At 38.2% G+C, this 16,003-nt stretch overlaps 1 protein-coding gene across 5 annotated transcripts in view; it reads right to left on the bottom strand.

Moving 5' to 3' along the window:
• The window catches only part of GNAI1 (G protein subunit alpha i1), a 32,447-nt gene extending 17,148 nt beyond the window's left edge, over nt 1-15,299 (bottom strand). For 2 of the 5 annotated variants that reach the window (XM_065839063.2, XM_065839080.2), the window contains exon 1: nt 14,855-15,299. In XM_065839063.2, coding sequence (XP_065695135.1) covers nt 14,855-14,972 — 118 coding nt within the window. In that variant the 5' untranslated portion in view covers nt 14,973-15,299. Of the gene's footprint in view, nt 1-9,635; nt 9,659-14,628; nt 14,693-14,854 lie in introns of those variants that run through there. The other 3 variants (XM_065839071.2, XM_071803481.1, XM_071803482.1) reach the window with 3 other exon arrangements.
• Between the last annotated feature and the right edge of the window lie 704 nt (nt 15,300-16,003).

Raw genomic sequence — 16,003 nt, 5'->3', positions numbered from 1 at the left:
CTCCAAGCTCCTACTTGGCCAGTAACACAAGAACTTTCTAAAAAAAATATTAAAAAGACAGACTAGGTTGTACACTATGATTTTAAGGGTCTTTGCTAATCTAAATGATTCTATGAGCCTATGACTCACTACCATGAAACTGTAGCAAACATCATTTTAGACAGATTCAATATTATTTTACTTTCCAAATGGAGAAAGTCTGTGTTTAAAAATAATTGAAATAAGCATTTTATAATTTGATTTAAAATAACAGGTCAGCAAAAATATTACTTTAAACTACTCATAGCATCTCATGATTTATTATCCCACACACTGCCTACGTAGCAAGCATTCCAGAACTACAAATTTCTGAAACCAATGTTTTATGCACCCAAGCACAGAAACTGCTGTTTCTAAGTTCTGAGATCTTAACAGCAAGATTTCTAGCTTGTGAAGCACTTGCTCATTGCTTACTAAAGAAATTAATCAAATACCAAAATACAAAGCAACACAAACTTCCCAAAGTTCACAGTATCCCTCTTCGGAAGAAACCAAGTGTTAAGTACAACAATTCCTAATAACACAAATATAACGCTAACACCGAAAAAATTGTGGACTAGATTTCAGAGGAAAAAAAACACAAACAAACCACAAAACAGAACAATAAAGCACCACCACACACATAAAAAAAAAAAAAAAAACAACAAACAAACAAAAAAAAAAAAAAAAAAAACAAAACACAAACCAACAAACCACACAAACCCAAAAACAACAAGCAAAAAAAAAAAAAACCCACCACAACACAACTAGTTTAAGAGTAAGATGAAAACTGAAGAGTAGACAGGGCTGGCTTTGAACCACCATTTAAGTCAGACAAAACAACAGAACCCACAAACAAGTAGAATAGTCTTTTATGTTGCCAGAAGAGAGTACAAGTATGGACAAGAGTAATTCATATAAAACTTTTAATGGATGCTTGTCAGCTTTTCAGACTGTAAAACAGGAGACTTGCACCAGATTAACTAAAACACACACACACGTGAAATTTAAAAGCAAAATACATTGACTTGTCCCTTGTTGGATTCACTTTAAGTCCTCTTCTTGCAACACTCCTATCCAGTCTTCTGTCAGACGTTAGTTATTTTACAACAGAAGACAGAAGATCAACGGTGCCTGTTCCTGAGCTGCCATTGCTCACAGCACAAGCTAAATGCCCAGTGATATCTACTTTTTCTGCAATGAGCCCAGTAAACTCTTACAAAAGCACATGGCAAGCAGATGGGTTGGAAGTATAATATCTTAAATTTCTCACCTCATGACACATTACCAGACACGAGAATTAAGCTAGAATTCAAGCCACTAATCATTGTTACTAAATTCAAAACACATCAAGTCTAGAAAATGAAACCCACAATGGAAACTTGTTGCTCCACATCCACTAGACAGGTTGACCACTAAATGAAACTTCCTCTGACATCAGCACCCACACTGCTCTATCTCCCTACATTTTTTTTTTTTTATTTTTTTTTTCTCCTCTCTCCTGTCTTGTGTCCCCATTCCCCCTGTTCGAAGCCACCCAGCAGTTTATCATCATCATCTTGTATTCTTCTAATTCTGGAGCAGCTGCTGCCACTGACTGAGTTTATGTTCCTTTTGCCCTTCCCAACTGTTTTCACGTAGTCAACCAAAGGCTGACAGTACTCATAAGGTGGCATCAGTCTTGAAATTTCTGTAGCTACTAGAATTTGAATGTGCCAGGAAACTTTAAAAGAATTAAGAAAGAAACTGTGTGATTAGTAACAGGAAGAAAATATTTTAGTAATTTAGCCTTGTAGTAACAGAGTGTGAATCCCAGATTGTATCACTGGTTGAAATCACAGGAGTGACTGATTTTAGAACTACGACATTGACTCAGATAAAGGATCTGAGATAATTTGCAAGGTTTCGGTAGCTGCATGCTGGCTTAGTTCTACAGAAGCAGCACCATTTAAGCCTGTAAGCAATTGTTGCTTTTGTAAATTACCTAACAAATCAAGAACTAATTACAACTAATCATTTCTTTCCTAGGTCTTCAGTATTGCTCTTAGTAGATGCTTGAAATCAACAGTGTACAACAAAGTAGTCTATATATGATATATAAAACATCATTTAAGAAAACATTAATATAGATTGTTACCACAAGAAGTAATCGCATATTAACTTCTGTTATCATCCTGTGTGTTTATTTAGACATAGACCTCCAATAAACTGTTTTAAGTTTCTTAGATACCTAGGCTATTATTATAGTAAACACATGAGCAAGTGATAAAGACTGTATTGGTTTAGCATTGAAACAACAAAATATGGTGTTACATTCAGCATAACCTCTGGAACACAAATTCTAAAAAAATAAAGCTTATGGTGAAACGAGCACACACTCCATTTTGCAAACAGTAAGGTAACTTTTATTCACATCTTTATCTCTAGAAGTATGAACTGAGTTTCCAGTTATTTCAAAATTTATATTAGTGCTTAATATTTTTTATGACAAGGGTTTTATGAATTTTTTTTTGCTTAGAAATTCATGCATGACACCTTAGCAGAAATTTTTTGTTATGTGCAATTTTATGTACAACACACTCAAATGCATGCAGCTTCTGAATACAAATAACATGCAGTTCTTCAAAACTGTTCGTATATTTATATTCCTCAACTGTTTCAAATTACTGGCTGTACAACTACTGCTATATAGTAGGAACCTTTTTACCGTTATGTGTATCACTTACATCATAATCATATTGTGGACTCATTGTCTCACTAGGATGGAAAGACTCAATACAATCCCAAGCGTCACATTTCAGAAACTGTGAAACATTCAAAAGGAAATATGGTACCTTTGAATTGAGTCTACTTCAAAAAAAGATGTATCTCAACTTGTATCTCTTGAGAATGTACAAGAGATCTCTTAAACAATATAATTGCCTTAGAGAGGGACAGTTCCATTGTAATTTAAAATCTGAAGCATGTACTTCAATTAAGATATAGGCACAGCTTCCTTTGTGTGAGATGCCAAATCCAGCAGGACTGTGACAAGCTGAGACTCAAAGTTTTGGAAATAAACCTCTTTCTTATGTCAGAAACTAAATAAAGGAATGAATGCACATTTAGACATGAAAACCACATAGTACTCATGTTTGCTGCCTGACAACTGTATGCCACGTCACCAGCAGATACAATGTGTGTGGCTCCAGGTTTAACCAACACATCGATGCTGATAGCAGCTTGGTAAGACTATCAGTTGACTGCTCCAATGTATCAATGGCCGGCCTCCAGTGCTCTAAAAGGTCTGAGAATCTCTTCAAAATTCTAAGTCCAGAAACTTGTTAGTGCTTCTAATGGAACTTTGTTAATAGCAAATAACCGACCTACTCTTCAAAATTAAAATAACATTTAAATTTGTTACTTAAAAAAAGTAAAGTGGTTCTCCTCTTCCTTACATAGAAGCATGCTCACAAACAATTACTACATAATTTGAAATTATAGTATGAAAGAACATAAAAGATTTTCCAAAACATGAGTTTGAGTGGATATTGTATACAACCACACTACATGAGATAAATGCTGTGTGCTCCAGAAAGAACCACCTCCTTCACTCTTACAATGTTTACCAAGACAGTTATTATCAATTCCTGTCAACAGAGTAAAGCATATCTCATCCAGACCTCCAATTATATATCTAATAAACCTCTAGAAATCCAGAGTGCCCTGACATTTTTCTTGACAGTGTGGCTGGCCTTCATGACCTTTTACTGTTCACTGAGCTATAAATACAGTGGGCAATGACGGTAGGTTCAGTGACTGAGATACCAGTGAGAATTTTTACTCCTAAGCAGACCATTATCAATCACAATCAAACATACTTTACAAAAAAATCCCCACTGCAACAGAGGCATACTTTACACAGGCTATTCCAGTGGAAAGATACAACAGGACTTGAAATTCACAGCATATTTTTATCTCAGGCTCCACTTGCAATTCAGAACAACACTACTGTTGTATTATCTACAATTGTGGCAGATTTGACTGTCCCTGCTATTTCATGTTATGATGTAACTATACAAAGAGTTGGGAAAATCAGAAAGCAAAATGTGTGCATTCCTATCAAAACAGGAAAAAGATCTTATGCAAATCTCAACTGATTTTATTCAAAGCTCTACTTCTAACATCAAGGCATTATTTGCAAGTGAAGTAAATGTGTACTGTAAAAGTTTATGCCAGGGCAAATGCAGTTATACTACAAGTTAGTCCACTATTGTAAAAGCAGTACAATAAACTTCAGTTCACATTAATTCTCAGTTTTCATTCATGTCTAACTTAACGGTGTTTTAATCTTGTAGCTTGAGGACTAAGACCCCCAAAAATAAGGAGAATAAGCACATTGATAGGTGACCTAAATTCACTGCAAAAAGGTCTCCACCTCCACCAAAAAATTTTAAGGATTTAGAAAGTGACACAGACTGAAGTGTTAAATGAAACAATCTAGCCACCCAGACTGATCTTTTTCAAAAGCAAACATTTTTAGAACTCTTATTTGTAATTGAATCAGAAAAGAATATTCATGTGTATACTCAACTATATTCTTTTGTTACATGCATTTTCCACACAAAGTTACCTATAAGCAGAATATTATTTGTGGTTAACAGTACTAGAACAAATTTTTTTTTTTTTTTTTCCTGTTTGAACAGACTGTGTATTTAACAAATTAAGCCGAGAAAGCTTTGAAGCATATAAAATTTTTAGTGCATTCAAACAGGCAGTTGCAAACAATAAGCCCAGAAACAAGGAATAAGATACCTACATAAATAGCAGATTGTTAGGCCTCAAACAAGTACGTTGTCAAAGCCTGATCTAATCTAACCCCAAAAGGTACTATGTTCCAGATCAGTGCAGAGAAAATAACCTAAGCAGTCTCTCATCCAGGAATTAAATGACAGCCTTTGCTAGTGAACACTGAGGCACTAAAGCATATTAGAAGGAATCCCTGTCAATGTCATTAAGAGCTTTAGAAAGCACATAATGGTTTTGCTACGAGTTTATTGGATTTATTAAGGATCAGTAACTGAATCTGCATACAGCTGAGCAATCTACTTTCAAAACACTTCAAGACATATTTAACCCATCAAGAATACAGACAACACTTATATGTGACTTAGAAGCTTATTGTCAGACCACTCTCATACAGTACATCACTGGTAGATTCTGACATCAATGAGCATTCAAAATAACATTTAACTAGATAAAATCTACAAATACTGAAGACATTTGTCTTGTTTATTCCCAATTTTGTTATTGCAAGACATTTATCTCTAGTGATACCAAGTTTTAAAATTGCATTCCAATACTACATTCACAATGTATTCTGTTTATAATATTACTACAACTTTACTGTTATAACCAGAGACTAATACCTCTGTTCTCTTTACTCTTTGGACACTGAGCTGGTAGTTATACTGCTTGTCCACTACCATCCTGCATTCTTCAAAGTGCTAGGTAGAAGAGGATTCTTCTGAGCCAAGGCTATGACATATAAATTAGACCAGCATAAAGAAACCTAAGTCTGAGACTCCTTGTGCTTAGAATGAAAACAAACTCCTACCTCCATTTTCTGATCAAGACAAAACAACACACTCCTTGAGAAAGACTGTCACCATCTCTTCTTCTTGCAATAAGGCTTTCACAAAAGTGGCTTTTGAATAGAATTTAACATGTCTACCAACTGGACCTCGCAGGTGAACACAATTTCACATTGTTCCTAATCTGATTCTATGGTAAACTGTGACAAGAAATGCAGAAATTGAAAGAACCCTATTCTGCACTCATTTTCCCCTCCACCCACTGCTATGCATTTCCACTACTCCACTTGCATAAAGCATTTATCTCTGCTCCTCATCATGCTTTTATTCAGGTCTTCACCTGTCCATTATGAAATATCAGTTAAATAGACCATTCTAGCAGCAAACTAAGTCCAAACAGGTCAGTCAATTTGACTATTAAACCAGCACAAAATTGCATTAAGCATTTAGAAGTGTCATGCTGTCAGAACACTCCTTTTTAGCAGCCCAGAGCTTCTAGAACAGCTCAATTGCTTATTAGACCACATGCACTGCTTGTTTCCAGCATTCTGATAGGGATTTAGAAAGTAGGCAAGAACCTCTTCAGTTTTACTGGAAACTATTAAAAAACCCCAGATATACATAACATCCTTACGATTGTGATGGGTAACAACTTTCATTATAAGCCAAACAACAACAGCTTCATCCACAAAAAACAAACAAACAAAAAAACCACCACACACATCACACACAAGCACCAACATGTCGTATGCAAGAAACTGTTTTATCCACTTTGCAAAAGGAAGATGGGATACAGGTAACAATTTGATTCCAACAGTATTTTCTTTTCAAGAAACAGACTATATTAAACTTTAGAAGACACTAAGACTCATAAACCTGCTTCACAGCTTGAAGAGGTATTTTCATTACAGTACATTGATTTCTTCTTTAAAAGCAATCTGTTTAGAGCAATGATTGTAAAGACTTCCTGTCCATTCTGGTTGCCTAGATACTGTTATATTGCACTGAAGATTTAATCAGGTACCTTTGTTAAGTATATTACACATTTCAAATGCAATACTACATTTCTAAAAAGCATATACAAAGAAGTAATGAGGTACAGTTTATTTCATAAATTGAAGCACTGTATATTCAAAAAGTGTTGATTTCTTTAAATAAGTAACTTTACAAAAAGTATTCTCTAATTTCAATATCAATTTATATAGGTACATATAATATTGCAGTTTACATGCATCTCTAAATATAAATATATAGCACCCATATAAACATATAGATACTTGTCAACACCGCTACTTGATATACTAAGTTGATATCTAAACATACAAGAAATAGTGTTATTCAGAGCTTCAATGACCTTTTAATTACCAAAGAAAGGAAACCAATTTATTTGCCTACCATACATTTAACAAATCTCTTAAAGAATTGATTCTTAAATGTTCTATGTCAATTACCCCCATCAGTTGAGATCCTGAAAGAATAACATCAAAAATGTAAAAAAAAAATCACACAGAAACACAGTTTAAGGAAGTGGCTGGTCATCAATTAAAGCAAAATCAAAGTCAGAATTTGACCTGAACAGTTAACACACTTTCAAATCAAGGAATAATGCATATTACTATTGCAACACTAGGTGATTTTTAGGCCATTTTGTTGAGACAGCATAAGCAGATAAATGATACTTTACCTCCTGTTACATATTCAAGCTATAGATTATTCCAGAGATTTTGAAGCTGGCTCCACAGCTTTGCAAATTCCAAGGGCAAAGCCATGATGATGATGGGCAACATCTTCCAAATCCACAACTCTAACTAACACTTCTAACAGCTACACTGTTAAAGGGTTTTGAGCAGTCACAAACATGGATAATTAGTCTATGACATCGTAACTTTCCTTCATTTCCCACCCTGATTCTCATGAAAAAAAATCTTATTTTGTCTTGTCTGCTCATACTCAATGGACAAGGAGAACAAAATACGTTCAGCATTAAGAAGAAATGTGTTCAAATATTTCACTGCATTGTCATGGTTTAACCCCAGCTGACATCTAAGTCTCACACAGACACTCACTCACCCCCCACCAGTAGGATGGGGAAGAGAATCAGAAGGGTAAAAGTCAGAAAACTCGTGGGTTGAGATAAGAGACAGTTTAACAGGTAAAGCAAAAGCCATGCACACAAGCAAAGGAAAACAAGGGATTCATTCATTACTTCCCATGGGCAGGCAGGTGTTCAGCCACCTCCAGGACAGCAGGGCTCCATCACACACAACAGTTACTTGGGAAGACAAATGCCATCCCTCTGGACATCCCTCCCTTCCTTCATCTTCCTCTAAAATATATATTGAGTATGATGTCACATGGTATGGAATATCCCTTTGGCCAGTTGGGGTCAGCTTCCCTGGCTGTGTCTCCTCCCAGCTTCTTGTGCACCTGGCAGGGCATGAGAAGTTAAGTCGTCCTTGACTGCTTAACAACCAAAACATCAGTGTGTTATCAATGTTATTCTCATTCTAAATCCAAAACTCAGCACTATACCAGCTACTAAGAAGAAAATTAACTCTACCTCAAACAAAACCAGGACACTAGTACAAAAAGTGTCTTAGCAAAAATAGATTGTCTTCATCATCTAATAAATTTTATTATCCTTCCCCTCCGAAATGTCACTATGTTGAGCCACTTCAAAAACTGTCTTTTTCTGAATAGTCACTCAAAACTGGGACACTCAAGTTCAAAGTTCTGATTTTTCCAGCTGCTCTCTGTATCCCTTACCAGCTTAAATACTTTTCAGATAAAGAATCTCTCAGGTGCAGCCAAATAAGTTCCATTTACAGAATAACAAAACAGTAATTTACACAAAACCTGAGATAACAGTAGGACATAGAGCAAACAAAGGCAATAAATAGGACAGCTGATCTCAGTAAAACTAGACAATGACTAAGGTTCAACCTCAGAATAGCAAGTTTCATCAATACTGGTTCTCCTATACATATCATATACAAAAAACTTTTAATAGCTAATTATCAAGTCAGTTCAGACCTTTTATTTCTGTGTTTCCATGGCAGAAAATCTTCACTCTTAACATCTTAAGTATCTCTCTTCTACTTCCAGTTTTCTGCCTTGACATTTGCCAGATAGCATACTACAGGAAACACTGCAGACATCCGTCAAGCTCAGCAGCAAAACTGACTTCAAAATTTCATGCCCTCTGAAGCCAAACTCATCACTTGGTTTCAAAATATTTAGCTAGACTTTATGATGTGCCGACTACCTGATTCTTCCTTCTCAGAGAACCAAAACAACTAAAGGGTAAAACACAGCAGCAAAAGAACAATCCACTTTGACAATATGATCATGTAAATCAGTACTGCCTAAGTCTTTAATAGCACAAAGTCCAAGTTCAAGTTGTGCCAACACAACTATGAAAGGAGCTATACCGTAAACTTCAGTTCTGAAGTGAGTTAAAAATAACTTTCACAAAAGGCGGTTAGCTTAAATACACAACCATTTCAGTAATATAATTTATAAGACTGAAGTAAACTGTCATATTAGCACAATGATGATACAATAAACTGTACTGCCAGAAAAAGTAGGAAGAACAATTAAATCAGTGCATTACAGAACTTATGTATAGTCTTGAGGCACCACTGATGCCAGGAGTGAATGGCTTACCAAAAGGTACCTTACCAGAGCTTTTTTGCTCTCTAATTCAGGAGAGGAGGGGGAAGAGAGGGAACACAAAACAAAACAAAAACCAAACAAACAAACAAACAAACAAACAAAACCAAAAAACAACAACAACAAAAACCAAACAAACAAATAAACAAACAACAACAAAAAGGAAACATTACGTTGTTTTTAAAAGACAACTTGAAGGAAAATTAATTCTTAAATTTTTTAAAACTCCTAAATATTTTTTTAAAGTTGTAGTGCCTGATGCAAAAGATAAGTTAAAGCACTTTTGATATATCCATAACTACACTTTTTAAATCAAGAAACAAAAAAGCAAAGTTGCTATGACTGGTATCATGACATAGTACAAAAACGTACCATTTCTCTTTGGCCCTTTCTAAAACAAGATCCACTGAAGCAGATTTTTTCCTAGAAATGTTAAAGAATTAAAATCATGATACAATCATAAATGGTGATTTTATAAAGAAACTTGCAAAATCAAGATTCGAAATAATGACCTGAAAAGACTAAAAATAATTAGTATGCCAGCAAAGTCTGTACACACATTAAAGAACATTATTATGATGATTTTATAATATACCAACAGTCAAATAGAAAGAGACAAGCATAAAACAACCCAAACAGTAATTCTACAATCACAACCATAACCAAGTGGCTGTGTTTTCTGTATATCCATAAACCCCTTTCACAAAAGAGGGATTATTAGGCTAGCTGAATATAGTAATTTTGACTTTGTTGTTTGAAATTATTGTTGTATTTAGTACAAAGGCTTGAGGATTTCTGTGACTTAACTAAAAAGTCAGATATAGAAGTCCACATAAATAACACACTGATTGCCATGGTCCAATTGTACCATATTAAAATGCAAGAGAGCTCCTAGTTCAGAACTGTTGCAAAATCTAAGCAGGTAGACAAAGTTGGGTGCAGGGTGAAGGTGGCAGACAGACAAGATCAACAAGAAAAAAAAAAACTTCTAACATTTAAGTATTACAATACACCTTTTAAATAAGAGTTGAACTTTGTAAATATCTATAGATGTCTCTGAAGGTGACACAAGAAATATTTTGTCAGAAATGTTTTGGATGAGGTTGGCGTAACTTATAAAGATGAGGCCAACATCTCTGAAGAGTACAATACCTGTTTGTGAGAATAAGGCTTTTTTGAGAGTTCCCATAAATTCAGACTCCTAAAGTCTCTTTTGTCTGCAACTGTGGAAGGCAACACTGTGGAGGAAAGACAAGGGAAGTAATGGTACAAGCAACACTTTTTTTTAAATCAAATGTGCAGCCAGGTCTGGAGGAAGGCAGGTATTGGCAAGGACTGTGAGGATCATGTTGTTGAAAAGATGAGTATGCAGTGGGGGACAGTTGACCGCGCACACAGAAAGATACAGGTCTGTAATAAATGAAAAGCAGACAGGAAAAATATTCCAGAGATGTAAAGATTTAGGAGAGCAACTGAATAGAATTGTTCTAGTTACTGCCTTAAAGAACAGGAAGAACTGCAATGAAAAAGATTAAGAGCAGTACTCTGTCTTAAGTTAAAAAACAGGTATCTTTAAGAACACAACCTCCCAGTGTTCCAATACGAATCACAAGGATCTATCCAGGAATGGAAAAGTGGTTCTGTTGGTCGTGAGTATATCGGTATCCAATGACTTTAAACCTGCAAATGTGATTATCCAAAAAGATGACACAATTACAGTTGTCAAATACACGGTCTGTAGCCTCCTAGATCCCAGGATGCATTCCTAAAGAATGTTTAAGATGTATCCATTGCCTTTTTCATTCAAGATCCTAAGAACCTGAACACTGAATTTGCTTTATAAAGTGAAGAATGTGATATACCACAAGACAAAGCACCAATCCTATAAACCCATGCTGCCAGTTTGAATGTATTCATAAAACCTGATGAGTTAACCTCATACCAAAAGGCTTTATACTAAATGAGGTACTGCCTGTTCTCCTGCAGTTGGCATAAATTCAGTGTTATGTGCTTTAGCTAATTCAACAGAAATGTACTTGCAAATCCACACCTGATCTGAATCACATGTATATTAATGCAACACACAGATCAGTCACATAAAACAACCATCTCCCAACATAAGTAGAACTACATTCATTCTGTAAACACCACCAGAATTTTGTTGAACACTAGAAGTTAATTTGAGGAATCATGAAAGAGAAAAACAACTTGGGTCTATTGCTTTCTCTAGCTGGAAGCCAGCCAAAAAATACACTGTTTTTTAAAAAAATCTCGTTCACACTAAGTATATGAGTTTATCTACAAGAAATAACAAAAAAATACAATAAACCAAAATATTCCTTCAAACATTTAGAAAACAGAAATTTAGGAACATCTTGACACAAATATTAAAGTACTTAAGGATAAGTACTTTTCTATGTTAAATTACTAGTGTTGGACAATATACTAGACTGCACTTACATTTTTTTGTTGAGTTCCTATGAAATTTAAGTATTTCTTTGTCACACATTGATTGAAAATAGTTGTAAATGAAAGAAATAAATTTATTTAATGATTTTAAAAAATAAAATCACCAAATTCCATGTATAAACAGGGATCTTCCATTTGGCTTACAAATTGTATGCTCAAATTCAGCTTACTTCTAATAATAAGGATAGCTCTCAGAAATTTTCCAGAAAAGGTTCTCTCTTGCTGTTGGGATAGAACATTGAAGTGCATCGAATTACAAGGCTACTGTTACCCACGGATAATGTTCAGAATCTAGTATTTTCATCCCAAGATCTGATGCACGAGTTGCAGTCAAATTCATACAAAATGATACATCAATTTAAAGATATGATGAAAGAAAGTAGATAATCCAGGCCAACAGTATTTTGCACATGTTAAATATGTCTGCTTCTTCCTAGAGACAGGACAACAAAATATAAATCTCACCCAAATCAGTTTTATTGTTCACAAAATCATGGTTTAGATCCAGCAATGTCACATCTATCTCTTAATGAAATCACTAGAATTTCCTGTTTTAGAAAAACCCTTAGAAAAGCATATAATGGAATAAACTAAATTTAAAGGCTAGAAATAGATTGATTTTATAAACACATCTTCCCTCAGTTGAGCATTCTAGTTCACCTAATATCTAGTAGGATTCGCCAATCACCACACAAACATACAGGGTTTTTTATGCATGCTGGAATATATCTGTCTTCCTGGGTCAATAGATATACAGCTACATGCTCTTCTTCTACATAAGCGAGGTATTTTAGCTGTCTTGCACACATTGCATTTTCCTGACAGCAGACCACAATTTGTACTTTTCCTTCAGTATCTTTTTAATAGAACAAGCCCATATATAGATGTAGGTGTACAACTGAGTAGACGATAAACTATGACATATGGGCTGAACAAGTAATTTGGAAAGTGAGCAGTGAGAAGAAAATGACTCTAGTGGAAGTAACTTTAAATAGTTTTACCAGCAGATAAAGCATTCACATAACATTTAAGACATCTGACACAGTTGCAAGGAAAAGTAACAAAAAAAAATTTCTTTCCAGACATGTGAAATACACAAATGCATCCATGGGTGTATATACAAAACCTCATTCTGAGTTCATTAAACATTTCGGTATTTTTTGTTTAAATAATGACTCAAACACTGGTCCTAAAATAAGTTTGCATGCTAGTTTTCACACCTCTTTTTAATATGGAAGGAGGAAATATTAAACCAAGTGAGCTACAGCTCAGAACACTATTAGAAAACATATGTATTTGAGCATTTGTCCCATATACTAAGATCTCATGAGATTATAACAGAAAAAAACTTATTTTCATCAAAAGCTTTTCAGTATTATAAACACAGAATTTCTAAAATAGAGAAATAAAACATCATAACATAGGATGGATATAAGAGCATTAAAGAACTGAAAACAGTGACATAACTATTTCTCAAGTTTAAAGCATCTTTCTATATACGTGGACTTCATCCATATCTATGGAATATGATGAAAGATATGAAGACAACTACCAAACTACATGTACAAGAAGTTCCTTACAGAACAGCAAAATTCTTGAAAATAATTTAATGCCTTACTAGAAGACAAGGCACCACCTTCAAAGAAGACAGTAACATCTTCTGCAGCATCATTACAGATCACATACAGGACAACCTTTCCATGCAACATTCTGAGGAGTCCAAAAGTGTACAGGAACAGGCACATTACCATCCAAAACCCTAACACTTCCTAGAAAACAAACCAAAAATGAAAGCCTTAATTGTTTCCCTCACAAGTAAAATTTAAAACCTATAAACACATTTTAGGACATTTGCTTTTCCCATACTAGCTTGTTTCATCTCTTCATCTACACATGAAAGCTCTTCAGTTTCCTGTGCCTTTCTGGAGCTATTTTAAAATTTTGCAACAGAAATAAGTCATTTTAGAGGTCTATTACAGTGTTTGTAGTGAATAGAACACTGTAGATGAGCAATCCAGCAAAATCAGTGTCGATGAGAGTAAGAAACTGGTCAGTAATTGTAAAAGTTTGTGTTGAGCTGTAGCTCTGGGAGGTGAAGGGCAGTAGGAGAAAAGCTGCAAAATCGATAGTTTTTTTAACTCTAGATTTGAAGGATCCAGTCTGGTCTAGCTATACAGTATATACTACGAAACTCCCTACAACAGTAACACAATGCAGATCTTGCAGTATTCAGCTCTTTGTACACTAGCTTCAGTCCTGCAAAAAAAGGTACTTCTAATTAAAACCCTTGTTTCCTTTTTTCTTGTAATTTTAAACAGCTTGTTTTATTTATCTTTACACACATCACTTAAAACGTACAAAAAAGCTAGCTTCAAGTACTTGTAAGCAAAACTCAAGAACACATGATAGTATTATATTGATTTATGATAGTGAGTCACTATATTATACATTTAGAACCCACATCAAGGTTGTACTTCCCATTGCAAGATTTCAGCAACATAAGCAACTTGCACAAAAATAAGACAACACAAAAAGTTAAATGATGCTTTTGCCTTGTGTTCCTTTGATGCTTTCTGCACTTTATTCTTACAGCAACAGTTTCCAAGATGTTCGGGTCTACAATAAACATTAAGAACAAACCCTCCGATCTAAAATCTCCCTCCTCTGAGCAGAGGTATAGAGAATCCACATCAAAAGTTTGAGATGTTATCGCATTTATGTGGAAGTTGGGGCCCGCTCTAAGCAAAGGCCCCGGGACAAACCACGCCGTGCTGCTTCCCGGGAACGTCCCTGCCTCTCACTCTGAAAGAAGCCGAGGTGCCCACCTGCGTTACCGTGCTGCTGTGCCCCCCCACCCCTTGCCCCGAAAACTCCCGAGGGGCCATGAGCACGTTACCCAGCGGGGCAGAGCGGCGCTCCCTCGTCGCGTTACCCCAGGCCGGCATCCCCGCGCCCCGCCGAGCCCGGGGAGCGGGGCCTCCCCTCAGTCACCCCCGGGTGCCACCGGAGCTGCAAGCGGGCTCAGCGGCACCTGCCCCGCCCTCTCCTGGGCCTCCACCTCAGGGCTAGCAGGAGGGGGCAGCACACCTCACGGGAGCCCCGTACCTCATGGGAGCCCTTACCCAAAAGCAGCAGCTTCACCTCCCTGGCTGCCTTCTCGCCATCCTCCCGCAGGTTCCTGTCGATCATCTTGCTCCTCTCCACCGCCGCCTTGTCCTCGGCGCTCAGCGTGCAGCCCATTTTGGGAGAGGGGCTGCGCTACCCGGCCGGGAGAAGAGAAGCAGGGAGCGCCGGGGTTCCACGCCCGGAGCGGCACTGAGGAGGGAGGGGAGTGAGTACCTCCCCGCTCTCTTTCTCCTTCCCCGCCTCCCTCACCTGAAACGCAACAGCGGCGTAGGCGCCACACGCCGAGTTTACCTCACACGCAAGCGAGCGGCGAGGAAGAGAATGGGGAGGCGGGAGGAGGGCTGCCTGCAGCCGCGGCCAGAGGCAGGCGGAGGGGGACAAGGCAGCGCGCTGCTACCGGGGCCGCTGCTGCCGCTGCTCCCGCGGCGCCACCCCCGCCCCGCCCGTCGGAGCCACTCGGGCGCGCGCACCGCCCACACGGCGGCGCGGGAGGGGGAGAAAGCGGCGAGCGCGCGCTCGCCGGGAAGGGCCGTGCCGAGCCGAGCGACTGCGCGTGCGCACAGCATTCGCGAGCCGTTGGGGCGGGGGGGGGTGCCGCGCGACGGAACCGAAATGTGAATGAGGTTTGAAAACGGGCGTCCGCGTGACGTCATCGCGCGCGAGCCCCGGCCGTCTGGCAGCCGGCGAAGGCTCCAGTATAAACGGTTCCGCACGGGCCGTTCCACTCCCCGGCGGGGCGGGGGAGCGCCGGGCAGGGCTGTACCAACGCCCGCAGCGGCGGTTCCAGACGCGGAGGTCGCTCTCAGTCTTGGGGCCGTCTCGGCCGCCCTCGGTACCGCTGTCCCCGCCTGCCTTGTGTTCGCTTTCCGCCGCTCGTCTGCCGAGATCGGTCAAAGGGCCGCGGGGTCTAGCCCCCGCCGGCGCTGAGTGCTTGTGGGCTGCACGGCGATCGTCCCCTGAGCCGGGGGCGGTCCTGGGGCAGCAGCGGGGATTCTGCTCTGGAGACTCGCCGGTGAGCAGCATTCTTCCCCCACGAAAAAGCCAGACGGAACGATCCTGCCCCGCGGCTCAAAACGACTCAGTCAAGTTTCCTTTCGTGTGCCTGGTGTGCTTTCTCAGAGCTCAAGTGTAGGACTGTCTGCACA

This window comes from Patagioenas fasciata, chromosome 1 (genome assembly GCF_037038585.1).
Source record: "Patagioenas fasciata isolate bPatFas1 chromosome 1, bPatFas1.hap1, whole genome shotgun sequence".
Lineage (NCBI taxonomy): Eukaryota > Metazoa > Chordata > Aves > Columbiformes > Columbidae > Patagioenas > Patagioenas fasciata.
The sequence above is the reverse complement of the archived record's forward strand: the minus strand, read 5'-3'. Positions and strand labels throughout refer to the sequence as shown.